The sequence below is a fragment of the Cheilinus undulatus genome, linkage group 21, assembly GCF_018320785.1.
Source record: "Cheilinus undulatus linkage group 21, ASM1832078v1, whole genome shotgun sequence".
NCBI lineage: Eukaryota > Metazoa > Chordata > Actinopteri > Labriformes > Labridae > Cheilinus > Cheilinus undulatus.
In genome coordinates, this window is record NC_054885.1 from 31,388,368 (window position 1) to 31,404,991 (window position 16,624).

Consider the following 16,624-nt stretch of genomic DNA (forward strand, 5'->3'; position numbering starts at 1 on the left):
CATGACACAAAGATAGAGTGTTGCAATAAAAAAAGCACCTCTGCTCTCAGCCACACCTTGATGAGAAGCTCATAAATTAGCACCATTACTAATCCAACTTGAATACTGCTACAGCAGCGACTCAGAGAGTTAAGTTCTCAGACATACTACCCAATTGAAACCTCCATGACAATAGGCGTGCACACATAGTGGTCAGGCCATTCATGCAATGCACCCCAGGCATTCTGTGGAGACGAGATAGAGATACAGATCCCTTTATTGAGCCGTGAATAGCATTAAAGATCTGAAAGTATTCCCTTCCAGCAGTGAACTGGACAATAATGAGTAAGCATGCAATGCCTTCAGAGAATTTAGATGTAGTTAAGATTGTGAGGCTGCATGTGGTCAGCTGCTGCAGAAAAGAGAGATCAAGTTGAAAGAAAAATCACAACAGGAATGAAAATTAAAGGGTGAAATGTCTCAAATGAATCATGCAATGTGCAGACTTTCCATGCATGCTGTAAAAGTTATTTTCTGCAAATAAAGGGGATTAAAAATGTATAATATAATATCAAAAAACTGCTGTGGGTCAAAAAAGGAACCGGTTTCTCCTATTTTGGAAGTTGTGTAAAAAAGTTTTTCCAGGAAACATCTTTTGAACTTTACATGAATATTTTGTGCAAAACACTCTGTGTTTGGTAATAATATGGTGTAGTTCATAACAGATTTATTGACATTTATGACTCTTTGTACAGTAAACCAGTGCGCTTTTGATGGCATATAAAAGCCGTGACGGCTCAGACCGCTTCTCAGGATCACGCTACACTTCAGGTAGGCTTACAGGTATCCTGAAACCTTTTCTTTTATTTCTAAAAGGTCACTGCTTTGTCAAATTGTCATAAGAGCTCAATTTCACTCAGCAGGAGCTTAGTTTTGCATGCTTATTGGCTATTTTTCACCCATCCTTGTATTATTCCTGATTTTATCTGGGTTAGTGTAGAAGAAAACAGCACAGATGATCTGTGTAAACATGTTTGTGTATTTTCACTCTGTTAGCATGCCATACGAGAGCAAGAAAAGCAGGATATTAAAGCACAATTGTTGATTTGAAACTGATCTTCTGTAGCTCCAACAAGGTGACAATTATGCTAATTTTGTGCCCATGGAAGTGTTTCACTAGGGCGGGATCTGGCTTCTCAGTGAGCCAATAAGTGGGTGTAGCTGTTAAACCTGTAATGTCTCACCAGATGCAACTAAGAGCTCATTTGTGAATAGGTCTGAGGTAGGGGAAAGATGTGCCTGAACACTGGCTATCCGTGCAACTGTCTGACTGATGGGAATCCCTGTGAACCCTGTAGGATGACGGCCAAAGACAGGGACACGGAGGAGGTGCACCTCTCCAACGACGTTAATGCACCGGGGCCAGCAGAGAACACGTGCAAACCAGATCTGAACGGCTCCTCTGATGAAGTTGTGAAGGAGCGGGGTCGAAACTGGGGATGGATGCTGTCCGGGATCATCTGTGTGAACATCCTGATCCTGGGCTGTGCTCTGGTCAGCGGCAGTGCCTACAACAATGTCAATATCAGCATGCCAGACCTGCAGATTTTCCTCATCATCCTCCTCCTTCTCACCACCATCTGGATGGTTTACTATGTCATCTACACTGCAAGGACAGAAGATGCTGTAGTTTACAAGGATGGACACGCCGGACCTGTATGGCTCAGGGGTAAGCTCATATTCTTGCTTTATAAACTCTTTGCAACTTTACAGCATATTTCTTTAGTAACTCTATGATTCTCTTGCAGCTGGACTTGTGCTGTTCGGAATCCTCAGTATCATCATGGACATTTTCAAGATAGCCAGCTACGTTGGCTACCTCCACTGTGATTCTGCGGTGAAAGTTGCCTTCCCTGTTGTGCAACTAGTCTTCATTCTTGTGCAGGTAAAAATTCTTACACAAAGAGATTCACTTATTTCTGTAAAAGTGCAAGTGTAAATAAATATGACCTCTTTGCAGACCTACTTCTTTTGGACCCGCGCCAAGGACTGTGTGCAGTTACAAAGGAACATTACACGGTGGGTAATTATTGGATTTTTGTCTTTGTGATCATGCTCACCCCGAGGGGATTTATTTTGAAACTTGAGATTAACCTGGACAGTAGGGGATATTTTTTATACCTAAGCTGCTGGCACACTACTCACATTGTTTCATTGCCAAAATAAGATTTTTTTTCAGTGTAGTCCTTGAAAATGTGTTAATTTATTATTCTACAATCAGAATTATTCTACACAAAAATTATTTACTGTTTGGCTTGTCTGAATTAGAGATAAATGCTTGTGAAAGTTTTGTTTTGAAAGTCAAAAACCTTTGGTTATTCATGTTACCATAGAGCAGTGGTTCTCAAAATGGGGGTTGGGACCCCTTTGGGGTTCATGAGACACTGAGATGGGGTCACCAGTCACAGAAAAGTAAAAGTAAGTAAAAGTTAAAAAAAAGTATTAGGGCCAGTCTTAAAGATGAAAAATCAAGGGTATGTTACTTTTTGAGCAGAAAAGTCACATTTTTGGGGAGAAAAAAAGGATGTTCATTATAAAGTCGGATATTTACAAGACAAAAACCCTCAGAATTTCAGAGTTAAAAAAAGGTTGTCAATGTACAAGAACAAAATGGAATTTCCGAATTTATAAATACTAACATTTTGACATTTGAAACTTAAATTTTAAGTCTAAAATGTACAAGAAACCAAACTGAAAACAGTGGTTGAGTTTTCGACTTCATAATCACAAAATTTTAAGTTGTGGTTCAAGTAGAATTTCTAGTTTTTCCTCAGAAATTAACAACCTTTAAAACTTGTTTGATTTTTGACTTATTTGAAAGAAGTTTGATTTTTTTTTCTCAAAAATGAACAGATCCTCCTTGTCATTATCATTTTTTTAAGAGTGGCCTTCCAAAAAAAAAAGAGAATATTCTTAAATAATTTCAAATAAAATATTGTATCCATTTCTATAAGAATTATGCATAAAAGAAGTTAAATGTATGATATAAACATGGTAATTTGGTGAGAATCCTTAAAATTTAAGTCTGCACAAAACTAATCTTAAATGTGCATGGCAGTGTCTATTTTGTCAACTAAGGCTGTGACTAAAAATATTCGTCAACAGTCTTTTTTACATGAGAAAGATTACAACGAGCCAAAATAGATCTTTTTAAGATTAAAACTGACAAAAAGTAAGTTTAGTTTTTATGTAGATGACTAAAACGAGACTAAAATGTAATTTTGTTTTCTTCAGAAATTTAAAATCCATGATATTTCTCCACTGTGGGTAAATCTGTCTCAATACTATGCATCTGTAGCTATTCTGCCTCTCAACTGTAGAAAGCAGGGACCCCAGGTTTGGCAGGGTGCATAGAACACTGTCCCTTAATTTGGTACCAGATTTAGGTAAAAGAGTTCATGCTTAGACTAAAAGTTAAGACTAAAATGTGAGGACTTTTTATGGACTATAACTGGACTAAAATTTTTTTTGAATTTTCATCGACTAAAACTATAAAGGGTAGAAATGATTAAAATGTGACTAAAACTAAAAGGCATTTACTTTAAAGATTAAGACTGAGACTAAACTTAATAATGGCTGTCAAAATTAACACTGGTGCTCGGCTGTATTCTAGTATGCTTCAACCACCTCCAGGTACAGTGGGGTCCTGGACTGGAAAGTTTGAGAACCCCTGCTAAAGAGGGCTACAAAACCAACTTTTATTTTCTTAGGGCTGAACATTATTGGATAAACTGATATTACAATATTTTTTTCACTAATCCCCATATAAAAAAGAAAACTTAAACAGAAAAATGCAGTGTCTTATGTGTACATAGACTACATTTGCAATTAAATAGCTATTATTTGGGTTTTTATTCACTTTTGGAGTTAAATCCAACGCCTTTCTACTTTATCAAACAACCCAGTCCTCTGACAGCGAGGCTGACTCAGACAAACACAGGGAAGAGGAAAGAGAAAAGTTTTTTTTTTCTCTCTTCTTGGAACAATATCTTTTTCTTTAACATTACAGATTAACTTGATGTTTGTTAATGTGTTACAAAATTTCATCAACCATTTCTAGTGATGTTGACAGTTAAATTTAGTCTAGTCAGTCTAACTCTAACTACTGATCAGGAATGGGCAGTAATACCGTAACCCTGGGTATTCTAAAAACAGACACAGTTACGGTCATGATGACGGTGCCATGCACTGAGTGCATGTTTGTAATAAAAGCCATTAGAACACCTGTTCCCAGCCTGGGGTCCAGGCACCCTTAGGGGGCGCCAAAGATTTCCAGGGAGGTAACCTGTCTGTTCTGACCTTGTCAATATTAGATGTACATATATTTTTAAATATGGAAATAAATCATGGTTAGAAACATAATGTTACAAAGGCGTATTAGGGCCACACTTTACAGATGAAATATCAAGGGGATCTGGTACTTTTTGAGCAGAAAAGTCACATTTTTGGGGAGAAAAAAAAGAAACGTTCATTATAAAATCGGATATTCACAAGAAAAAAACCCTCAGAATTTCAGAGTTAAAAAAGGTTGTCAATGTACAAGAACAAAATGGAATTTCCAAATTTATAAATACTAACATTTTGACATTTGAAACTGAAATTTTAAGTTTTTAAAATCATAAATTTACAACATTGCAAAGTCTAAAATGTACAAGAAACCAAACTGAAAACAGTGGTTGGATTTTCAACTTTATAATCTCAAAAATTTAAGTTTTGGTTCATGTAGAATTTCTCCTTTTTCCTCATAAATTAACAACTTTTTAAACTTGAGAATTTGACTTTTTTTTCTTGAAAATGAACAGATCCTTTTTATCATTATTATTATTTTAAGAGTGGTCCTAATATGACGTTGTAAAAAAAATTGACAGTATACACTTAAATCTTTTTTTGTGCCTTTAGCCCTGTTGTGTTGGGATTTTCACAATGAAAACAGTAACAATTAATGCAAACTTTTTCCAAGTCAGCCCTGGGAGGCTTAATTTTTCTTAGAAAGCAGTGGGAGGAACAACTGCAGTTAAATATGTGTCCTTACCCACTTCACACTCGCAGTCTTCTTAAGTGTTGTGAACAAAAAGCAGAAGAGTGGGGGAGCTGGGCCTAGGGTCCTTTAGATATGTATAATTGTGGGTATAGAGCTATAAATATGTATTTTAATGTATGTATACGTTTGTGAGTATTCATATTTACATAGAAGTACAGATATTCGACAGGGTATACTACTGAGCGGATTTCTCTTTTCCAGGAGGTTTTATTGTGAAGGTTTCACCTGCACTGCTTAGTACATTTCCTGTATTTAAGGTGTTCTTCCGCTCTTTGTTCACAACGTAAAACAAAAAAAAAAAAAACATGAGTTGAAACGCATCAGTCATGGCCACTGCCTTGCCTTGAAATAAAACTACTTAAAGGGACAGTTTCTCAAACACCACATCAGTGCGACGTTTACCATTAATCAATTGTATTTGTGGCCACAGTGTTAAAAAGTACTGGACAAGATGCCGCTGATAGCAGGAATACATAAACTCATGACTGGCCTCACTAAAATTCATACCTGCCTTGTCTGTCACTCTGGTGACAGCGTTAGCATCTCCTGTTGCCTGAACATATATGCAGGGACAATCCACACACAGTTGTTGATTATTCAGGGAAACAAGAAAACTCGCGCTTCAGGTTTACTATCAACACAGAAGTGTCAGAATGACGTCCTCCAAGTTGCATGACATTGCACATCCTGCTATCTATCTATTGTACTACTTATACAGCTGAGCTACTAATCAGAACTGAGAAATGATCTGTCATTCAGCTCTACTTTGTATTGTCCTTATACAACAAATGGTCTAATTCATCGGAAATGGGGCAGATGCAGGGTTGGGTCATTGTTGGGTTTTTCCAATACAATTTCTTTTAAAATGGCACCACTGCCCAAATGTTGGCTGGATTGAAACTTTTAAGTGAAGAAAAAGTCAGTGAGTGAATAAAAGCTCTGTATAATAGAGGACAGAAATATATTTTTTAAAGATATATTTTGGGCTTATATGCACTAATTCATAGAAGAGGACGGTGGATACAGTTGGAACAGAGATGAAAGAGTTGGGGCGAGAAAGGAGCCACAGGTTGGACTTGGCCGCCTGCATACATGAGGCACAGCCTACCTAATAGGCCATCTGCATGCCTTGATAGAAATTTCTTTTAAAGATGCCAGTAGCATTTAGGATAAGAAAGGGAAATGGATGATACTTTTTCATGTAAGAGGTGCAAGCAAAACTCACTTACTGGCTTTGTGTCAGAGACAAACAATGAAGTCAGTGAGTCATTCAGTATGACTGTGCTCTTTGCAGGAAACACTAGCAGAGCACAGACATTGCTCTGGATTTCAAGCCAGATTTTAGTCCAGATTTCCTCCCCCGACAATCGTAGAGGCGTATCCAGAGTGGAGGCTCGTTGCAAATGATTATTTGTTTGAGTAATCCTAAAATGTGCGGTGTCAACGCAGTTATTTTATGGCTCAAAATGCATAGGCACTAGGTTGTAATGCCTCTGATGGAAAACCCACAACTAGTGAGAACAAGCAGACCAGTTAGTGTCACCATCCGGATGTTACGTACATTAAAGGCTCGGAGGAATGGAAAAAAATTTTGTGTTTAAAAAAAATTGTTCTCAAAGGAAGCAGTAACGTAGTGGGGTCTAGGATTGAGCCTTGAGGGACCCCACAGCCTCATGGGGCCATAGCAGAGGAGTACTCGCTAAAATGTACTGAAAAAGTCCTCCCTGCATGATTGGATTGGATTGGATTGAACCACTTTAGGACAGTACCTCTTGTCTCAGCACATGCCTCAAGATGGGGTTAGAGAGTCTGGCGGTCAACCTATCGAAGACAGTGGACGACTCTAAAAGCAACAGTGCAGAAGATCATTAAAAACTTTAAGAACTGTATTAAGTAAATGTACATTTTTTCACTGTTTTTGTCACTGACAATTATTTCTCTTGCTTCTTTCCCTTCATTCAGCTGTGGGTTGATGCTCACCCTCTCTACAAATCTAGTTTTATGGATGACAGCCGTCACTGAGGAGTCTCTTCACCAAACTGAATTACCAGAATATCCGACTAACAAAACCAAACTCTCCGGACGAAAAATGTACATCACTAGAGGTAAGTAATGCATAGAAAGAAAGCAGAGTTGATGCTAGGATAAGAAAGTATAACACTAATGTCTTTTTCTACGTCGTATGTTACAGCTGGTTATGGAGACGATAAGTGCAAATGCAGCCACAGCTCCTGCAGCTTCTTCAAGGAAGCGTACTACTACTTGTACCCCTTCAACATCGAGTACTGCCTCTTTGCGTCCGCCATGGCCTACGTGTTGTGGAAAAATGTAGGCAGAGTCGTAGACGAACACACCCACCACAAGATTAAATTCACTCTGAGGGGCGTCATCTTTGGTCCTGTGACGGGCGTCCTCTTAGTAGTGGCCGGTCTAGCCACCTTCATTGCATACGAGATGCAAATACAGAAAGACCACAGTGATGAGAAGGAGAAAGACTTGGCAGTGATGATGCACTTTGTCATGAATATAGTTATAGTGACCACCATGTCTGTCACTAGCATGATCGGCCTCGCCGTCTTTAAAGTGGACCACAGGGAGCACGTGTCAGACAAAAACCCAACACGCAGCCTGGACGTGGGGCTGCTGGTTGGAGCGTCGCTGGGCCAGTTCATCATCAGCTACTTCTCCATCGTAGCCATGGTCGCAACTGGAGCCAAAGGCCATCTAAACCGGCTAAACCTCGCCTGGGCTATCCTGATGGTGATCCAGCTCGCCCTGCAGAACTTTTTCATTATTGAGGGTCTACACCGCGAGCCTTTCCATGAAGTGCAGCCAGTGGCCACTGTAGTCGAAAATCCATACGTGCTGCAGTCAAGCAAAGAGCTGGGCCTTGAAGGATTAGATATAGACAAAAAATCAAGTCCAGTACCTGCACCACACAGCCTGCACAACCATGCAGTCGAGCACCGACCAAAGCTGTTGTGGAAGAGGCGAATCCTGAAGGAGGTCTGTGTGTTTCTGCTGCTGGGGAACATAATAGTAAGTGTCATTCTCCCTCACAATCTCAAATCCACTGTCCAGAGAGTCTCCATACTCAACCTTGTGTCTTCTTTTTTCTCAGCTATGGATCATGCCTGCATTCGGAGCTCGACCCCAATTTGACCACGACACTGAAACAGAATTCTACCAGTTCAACATGTGGGCTGCAGTTGTTAATGTTGGACTTCCTTTTGGCATCTTTTACCGCATGCATTCAGTCGCCAGCCTCTTTGAGGTTTTCCTCACCTCGTAGCATTGCACAAAATAGCAAGAAATGATATGTACAGCCCACTATTTTGACATTTAAAAGCTATTTTGTATAAACTGTCTGCATGTTATGATGATGCCTGTAATATACTATAATTTGTGAAGTAGAAACTGACTGACTATTTCCTCACCTCTCCTACAATAGCCTGTAAATGTGACGATGTAAATGCATTCAGATGTTAATTTCAAATCTAACTTATTCTGAGACAAACCTTGAAGGACTAGTTTATGCTTCAGACTCTGTATTTGCACATAGTTAAACAAAGAAATGCATTAAACTGCTGAAAAATGATTAATTGTGTCAATTTATTCAAACCATTGTTTTGATAAAACATAAGGTAAGGTTGGAACATTCTAGCTCCTTAAACTTTAACCATCAATCACAATGACTGGTACTGAATTGTTTTTTTGACCTTTTTGACAGTTAACAAGTCTGCATTAGCCTGAGGTTGCTCAGGTGTGCAGGGCAGAGATTTATTTAAAATAAAGGAGAGAAAATGTGCAGAAAGTGACAAAGCAAAGCAAAACTGACTCATACCTATAAAGGGGACAGAGACATTTTTGTAAGTTTAAAATGAATTATAAAATCATTTATTTGAAGTAAAAGTAAAAACGTAATCAGAAACTATTCGAAGCTTTACAGGGAATAGTAGTATTTTTGTCAAAAATGTTAATATTTTAGGCAAAACTTTGACAAAAGATTCTCACCTGCATGCACAATCAGCACAAAGCAAAGACACCAACAAACAGAAAACCATTCAACATGATCAATTCAATCTAAAGCGTGTTTTATTTATGAAATATTTCTTCAAGCATACATTTCACCACACTTTCAGCACATTTTTGCTACTTTTAAGCATTTTTTCCACTTCTAACCCATTTTTGACACTTTCCTCCTATTGTTGCTTCTGTTGGCACATTTTTGCCACAATTAACCTGCTTTACATTCATTCATTCATTCAACCTCCATTTTTTTTAAGGTTTATTTTGGGCATTTTTGTGCCTTTATTTGATAGAGGAGGATAGTGGATAGAGTCAGAAGCAGGGATGAGAGCGGGGAAGAGACATGTGGTAAAGGGCCTCGGGCCGGATTCGAACCCTAGCCATCCGCGTACATGGGGCGCACCCCTTAACCACTGGGCCCAGAAAGCTCTCCCCTTTCCCCCCTTATGGTCAGCCTTGGCTGTAATCGTTGGAGTAATACAAACCCATCGATGAAGGCCCAGCTCATTATCTCAGTAGCATAGCCAACTTCAAAATAATGATTAAGAAAATAGGTTGAAAATTTGACAAAACATTTTTAAAATAATTTTCCTCAGGGAATAGCTTGTTTGGCTGGTAACATACCTGCAATTTTCAAGCTTGGTTATCGCTGCTACATTTTTGTTACAATAATTTAAGAATATAGGGCCCTGTTTTGGGTATTTGTTCTTAAACTTTAAAGAAATTTTATCACCAATTCATGTATTTATTTGGTAATGAAAATGTTAAGTACAGTCATTGCAGCTTATCATTAGAAGTGTAATTCTTTTGGGGGGATTTTTCCAACAACTTTCAGATGCCTACATGCTCATAAAAGGATAATACATGCGAAATAAATTATTGTTATTTGCAAGAAAACAGTTAGCTTACCTGAGTCAGGCACATTTGAAGCCGCACCTCTCTGGGGTCCTCAGCACACGGTTTTGTTTACAACCACGTCACCCGGAAATGCATCCTGGAGTGTCAAAATGCACGGACAGGTGAGGGGTCTCAAATTCGGTTTTTGATTACTTTTCACATTTATTTTTTATTCCATTGCCGTTTCTCTCGTATGAGTCAATGTTTTGCATACGTTTCTTTAGTAGTCGTGATTCTTACGTTTGAATTACGAGATAAAAAAGATCACTGGCTCCATTTGTGCTTATCAGCGTTTACCTGCTCATTTTTCTGCTTCAAGGACTCCCATGATGCCCCTCTTTTTGGGGAGGAAGACGATAATATCGTGTCATCAAAGTCACAACTAAGGTAGAAAAGAGACTGATTGGTGCTTTTAGCTTAAAGGAACTTTTAATTTTCTTGCCAAGTGATTTGACTGAACTATGAAGACTCAAATGATCATCTATGTTTCAGACATCCGGTGGTTTCATTCTTCCATCTCTTCTTCCGTACAAGTGCCATCGTGGTGTATTTACTGTGTGATCTCCTCAGTGGTCGTTTTATCGCCTGTATGGTCACCATCATCCTCCTGCTGTCATGTGACTTCTGGACAGTCAAGGTGAGCAGGTCAGGGTTTAAGCATGGGGCAAATACATGATCCCATGTCCCATTCATTTTACATTTTAAAAGTTTAGTGACTAACTCTTAGAAGTTCTTATTTGCCTTTCACACAGCCCACGTTTTATTATGTAATTAAAAAATGAGTTATGTAAAAAGAAAATTGGCTGGGATGCTGTGTTAAAATAAAGTTAATCCTAAAATTATTCAGTCTTTACAAAGTCTGTTGTTACTGTAACCTCTTGACAAGATGGTGCTTTACTGGTGTATGATCTAGAAATATTTGTATTCGTATTTGTTCATTAATCCAAAATTCTTATAATTGTGTAGACATTTTTTTGCAGAATAAAAGTAGCCTTTATTTTATGCCCCACATATAAAATCATGCGCCTGCGTAGGCGGTAACTTAGTCGGTGATCATGTTTGCAATTACTGTAACTGTTGAATCATGGCTGTCAAGTTTAATTGCATTAATCATGATTAATTAAGGTCCGTTATTCGTGCATTTAGGAAAATATTGTGATTAATGGCATGCTTTATAGCTTCTTTTCTGCACGCACACTGCACACAGCTTCTTCCTGCAGTCACAGTGATAAAAAACACCCACCACTAGTACGTAATGTCTCATCTCCCTTTAAAAAAAAATCCCAAACAGCTCAGTGGACAAGTCCAAAGTTATCCACACATTGTGTTGTCAAATTTTTCTTTTTCTGTCTCCTTTGTTCCTCTCTAGAATGTGTCTGGCAGATTGCTTGTGGGCCTTCGCTGGTGGAATCAAGTTGATGAAAATGGAAACAGCCACTGGGTTTTTGAGTCCAGGAAGGTAAGCAGGGGTGCGTCCAAACATCTAGCTGCCGGTATTTACAAAGGGTTCTTTTCAGCAGCAGTAAAATGGAAAACAGTGTGCTTAACAAAGAAGGTCTCACGTGAAGGGTACAGGTTAAGAAAAACATCTTTTCTAGGCTAACTGGCCTCATCGTGTTTCCTCTTTACAAATAAACGTGACTTTGGCAGCGAGCAGGAAGCTCATGGGAAATAGATAGAGATCTTTGTAAATGCAGGCAGTTTCAAGGCAACTTCATACCAGAAAACATGATGCATCTCCGGTTTCACAGACAGAGTGGAGCTTGCAGCAGTTCTGTCAGTGCCAATGTAACATTTCCTTTGGATGTTTGGAGTATAATGTAACTGTATGACCTTATTGGACAATTACATGGAGTGTAACGTAGAGAAGCTGCATTGTCCTCCCTCAGACATTACATATGACACAATGAGGACATTGGGCATGAGTATGAGTATAACACTTTTTATTCTTAGACAGGATGAAATTAAACCTACTTTGCTTTTCCAAACAGACACAGAGTCTGAAAACAACATCCAGTGCGGAGTCACGGATCTTCTGGCTCGGACTCATCATCTGCCCCATCTTCTGGGTCATTTTTGTGTTCAGTACCATCTTCTCTTTCAGGCTCAAATGGCTGGTCAGTGACGTGGTTTTTGCATTAAATTGAAGTTAAATGTGCTATTCAGTGAACTTTTAATTGTTAATTTTTTGATCATGTTTATGTCTGGGTTTTTTGTCCCCACAGGCTGTAGTGATCATGGGCTTGGTTTTGCAGTGGGCCAACCTGTACGGATATGTCAGATGTAAGGTGGGCGGAAAGTCCAACCTTGGGAACATGGCGAGGAACTATCTCAGTGCTCAGCTTTTTAAACAGGTATAAGGACTGTAATCATGTCCCATTCCATATGTTTTTATCCCAATAACAGATACATTAACTTCTCTCTTCTTTTTCACTGAAGGCAATGACTAAAGCAGAGGAACCTTGAAGTTGATGGAGTACATTTTAAGTCATAGATTTCTTAGGGAATGAGTGGCTTTTCTGAGGTGATAGTGGTGTTTCAAATTCAGTTACCTCTTTTATTTAACACATCTGGGATGTGTTTTCCTCTGTATTTCTGCCAGATGTTTTAATAAATACTAAAAGTTCAAATTAATCCATTTAAACTGAGTGTAGGTGTTTTTTTGTGTGTGAATTACAGTTGTTTAGGCAGTTATTGATTCATCAAGAGTACTGCTGTGAATTCAGTCTAAAACCAGGACTATTAAAGGTTCACTTCACTTCTTTTGGAATAATTTGTTTCGAAGCCATTGCAACACCTGCTAATGTCAGAGCATCCCACAAATGATACAGGTCTGCAGGTTTTAAGGCAATAATCCCACAAATATTCATCAGTCAGGTGATTGAATGAGATGACTTCAAGGTGGAAACGAAGGGATGCTGGACCTGTGCACAGATGAGATGTTATGGAGGTAGCTTGGGTGGAGGAAGGTTGCAGAGGTCGCACTGAAATAACAGACTGAATGTGGAGGAGAGGAGAACTGATTTCAAAATATGACAGCTGGATGATTAAGTAATTATTAATGAATGAAAGTATGAACTTAGACCAAGCTTAATGTAATTTTCCACAAACATTATAGCAATCGCCTGTTGTAAAAGTAGGAATTTGTTACATTTGTGGGAAGGTGAAATTTCAGCTTTCAAATTTAAAGCAACTTCTCACACATGTAATATGACAATGAAAAATTGTGATTGGTCATTGTTAACTAACCAGTCAATTTGGATGTTTTTATGATATGAAAAATGACATATTTTAAAATCTTTGTCATATATGCAATGATTTCTATCTTAAGACAGCTGTCTTGCTCTGATGCTATTCAGAGACATTTTTTCAAACAGTTTGGTTACTCATTGAGAAGAAAAGCCACCCATATGCATTTATTTGAAACAACCATTAAAAAATAAGTAAATAAATTATCTGATGCACCTCTGAGGTCTGATATTCATTTACATAATGGATTGACAGCACAACTTATACGCTTAAGTAACTTGTATGAGACTGAATAATTTGCAAGTGTTATATTTATGCAAGTAGCCTTCACTAAATCGTGTGTGCAATTTATTAAATGAGTGTACAATATAGAAATAAGACTGAAAGTACTAATGGTTGTCCTGTTTTGCAAAATGCATGCAAAATTGTGAAGTGTGCATGCTATCTGTAAACTGGCTGCACAGGGGTGCAGGTGGTCGAGTGGTTAAGGCGCGCCCCATGTATGCGGACAACCCAGGTTCAAATCTGGCCTCAGGCCCTTTACTACATGTCTCTCCCCCGCTCTCATTCCTGTTTCCAACTCTACCCACTATCCTCCTCTATCAAATAAATGCCCAAAAATAAACCTTTGAAAAAATTAAAAAAGAGCTGCACAAAATAGGAAGGGTGCATGCGTTTAAAAAAATAACATGTTGATGTCACCTTCTGGCCTCCATAGGATGAAAGGTTGAATTACACTTAACTCAGACATTTTTTTTCTGTGCAAATTTCTTGCATCCTTTCCCTTTTGTCAATAAAGTTTTCATTTAATTAAAGGTAAAATAAATGAATAAAAAATAACATTTGTAGCCAGTCACTGTTTTTACATTTGCAGGATTTTTTGGGATTAGTACTTTAAATGGTATTAGTTTCTTGCTTTGAACGTGATATTTCAGATCATTTAAATCGCCAGTTAAAATCAATAAATCTCTCTATGAAATGTCTTTAACATCTACCTTCACCATTTAAAGCTGCAGACAAGAAGAACAGAAACCTCACCGTCTGTTTGTTTTAATGACATAAAGCAGAATATAAAGTTAATTTAGTACAGAAAAAATCTCCCTTTCTTGTTTTATTTGGACACTTTAAACAGTATTATAATGTTTTGTTCATCTTTGGTGCATATTTTTGTGTCTGAATCCATTATTTCCTTTTGAAAAAAAAATCAATTTGTGGCATTTATCAGTTTGTTCTATGAAACATACTCTGTCTGAATTTATTTAAAAAGTTTAATTGAATAAAGTATTACATTTCATATTTTGGCATTTGAAACTTTTAAGTTTAAAAAATACATTTCTTCTAATAAGGGGGCAGTATCACATATTAAAAAAATTGATTGTTGACAATTTTGTCTTAGGTGAGCAGGTACACTTTTCCTGTCATGGGGTGCAACCAAGGTAAATCAACTCCATTTATTATTATACCATTAAATTCTTCAATTTATTTTAAAAAGACATATATCCACTTTCTAACTAGAACAAAGGAACAATTTGTGTCTAAGTATTTATCTGTTCAAATAAGTTGCAAATGTCAGGTGGCACAACAGTAAAGTATGAGGTATGAAGCCTTAAATGTTAATATTTAACACCATTACATTTGTTCTTGCTTATGGAATCATGACTGCACTGCCCTCCGGTGGCAAAAATATGGAACTGCAACAACAAACGCAGTCTGGCTAAATTCAGCTTTGTAGCTGTTTTTGTTCACATTTATATGATCAATGACAACTAATATAAAACTATAAAATCCATTAATAAAATATCTGCAGGTAAAACCAGTGATGAAAGCAACTAGGTTTAATAAGAAGCTATTTTAGAAACGTTTTCTAGTGTTGTGAAGTGAAACAACTGTCTGCTAACAAGAAACCTTACCTAGCCATGTTAGCATGCCAGTACCGTCTGTATTTCACAAACAAAACAAAGAGAAACGTAAAAAAAAAGTTACAATAATAAAATGGCATCAAATAATAGATTAATCATAATTTATTTCATTATATAAGCTTAAATTATATAATAAACCGCCCAATAAAAGACATGCCCGTTCAAATGTCAAGAGTTTTTAACGCCCTCTTGTGGACAAAGTGAGAACTTATTTTTTTAGTAAAGCTGACGTAAATAATGAATCTTGCAATGAGGTGTGACTTCCGGTAAGTTCTTTCAAAATAATTTGAAATAAAAATAAGCCTCGCATACAAGCGTTTGGGGACAAAATATGAGGATAAAGGGGGAAACGGTGTCAATGTATGGCATTGATTAAAATATAAGCGAAAATGTATCTGCTTATATTATTTTAAGCAGATGAATATCGACACCAACTTATTAAAAGGTATTAGTTTCTTGCTTTGAACGTGATATTTCAGATCATTTAAATCACCAGTTAAAATCAATAAATCTCTCTCTGAAATGTTGAATAAATGTTGAGTAAGTATGAGGTATGAAGCCTTAAATGTCAATATTTAACACCATTACATTTGTTCTTGCTTATGGAATCATGACTTCACTGCCCTCCGGTGGCAAAAATATGGAACTGCAACAACAAACGCAGTCTGGCTAAATTCAGCTTTGTAGCTGTTTTTGTTCACATTTACATGATCAGTGAAAGCTAATATAAAACTATAAAATCCATTAATAAAATATCTGCAGGTAAAACGAGTGTTGAAAGCAACTAGGTTTAATGAGAAGCTATTTTAGAAACGTTTTCTAGTGTTGTGAAGTGAAACAACTGTCTGCTAACAAGAAACCTTACCTAGCCATGTTAGCATGCCAGTTCTGTCTGTATTTCACAAACAAAACAAAGAGAAAACGTAAAAAAAAGTTACAATAATAAAATGGCATCAAATAATAGATTAACCATAACTTATTTCGTTTCATAAGCTTAAATAATATATTAAAACGCCCAATAAAAGACGTGCCCGTTCAAATGGCAAGAGTTTTTAACGCCCTCTTGTGGACAAAGTGAGAACTTGTTTTTTTTAGTAAAGTTGACGTAAATGACGAACGTTGCAATGATCTGCCTTTTTTCAGGTCTGTCCTTTCAAAATAATTTTAAACAAAAATAAGCCTCGCTTGCAAGCATTTGGAGACAAAATATGAGGATAAAGGGGGAAACTGTCTTGATATATGACGTTGATTAAAATATAAGCAAAAATGTATCTGCTTATATTACTTTAAGCAGATGAATTACATCACCAACTTATTAAAAGCTACAAATCTGTGTTACAGTTTTTTTGCTTACTATGTTTGTCCGATGTTTTTATGTTGGCAGATGTTATAGCAGTGCTCTGAAGTTATTTTACACAGTAGGGAAAATTTAAAGCAAAACTGTGACCTT

At 37.3% G+C, this 16,624-nt stretch overlaps 2 protein-coding genes across 2 annotated transcripts; both read left to right on the forward strand.

Annotated features, from left to right (window-relative positions):
- The first annotated feature begins 1,272 nt into the window (after positions 1-1,272).
- otop2 (otopetrin 2) lies at positions 1,273-8,372 on the forward strand. The gene is made up of 6 exons (XM_041777847.1): positions 1,273-1,708; positions 1,788-1,924; positions 2,000-2,058; positions 7,043-7,185; positions 7,272-8,119; positions 8,202-8,372. Exons 1-6 carry the CDS (start codon positions 1,273-1,275, stop codon positions 8,370-8,372), a joined length of 1,794 nt encoding a protein of 597 aa, XP_041633781.1.
- Positions 8,373-10,046: 1,674 nt separating this feature from the next.
- zgc:112148 (uncharacterized protein LOC550424 homolog) lies at positions 10,047-12,640 on the forward strand. Its single transcript, XM_041777850.1, has 7 exons — positions 10,047-10,128; positions 10,326-10,393; positions 10,499-10,643; positions 11,376-11,465; positions 11,998-12,123; positions 12,232-12,360; positions 12,446-12,640. The coding sequence occupies exons 1-7, from the start codon at positions 10,117-10,119 to the stop codon at positions 12,470-12,472; spliced, it is 597 nt and encodes a 198-aa protein (XP_041633784.1). The 5' UTR covers positions 10,047-10,116; the 3' UTR covers positions 12,473-12,640.
- Positions 12,641-16,624: the final 3,984 nt, after the last annotated feature.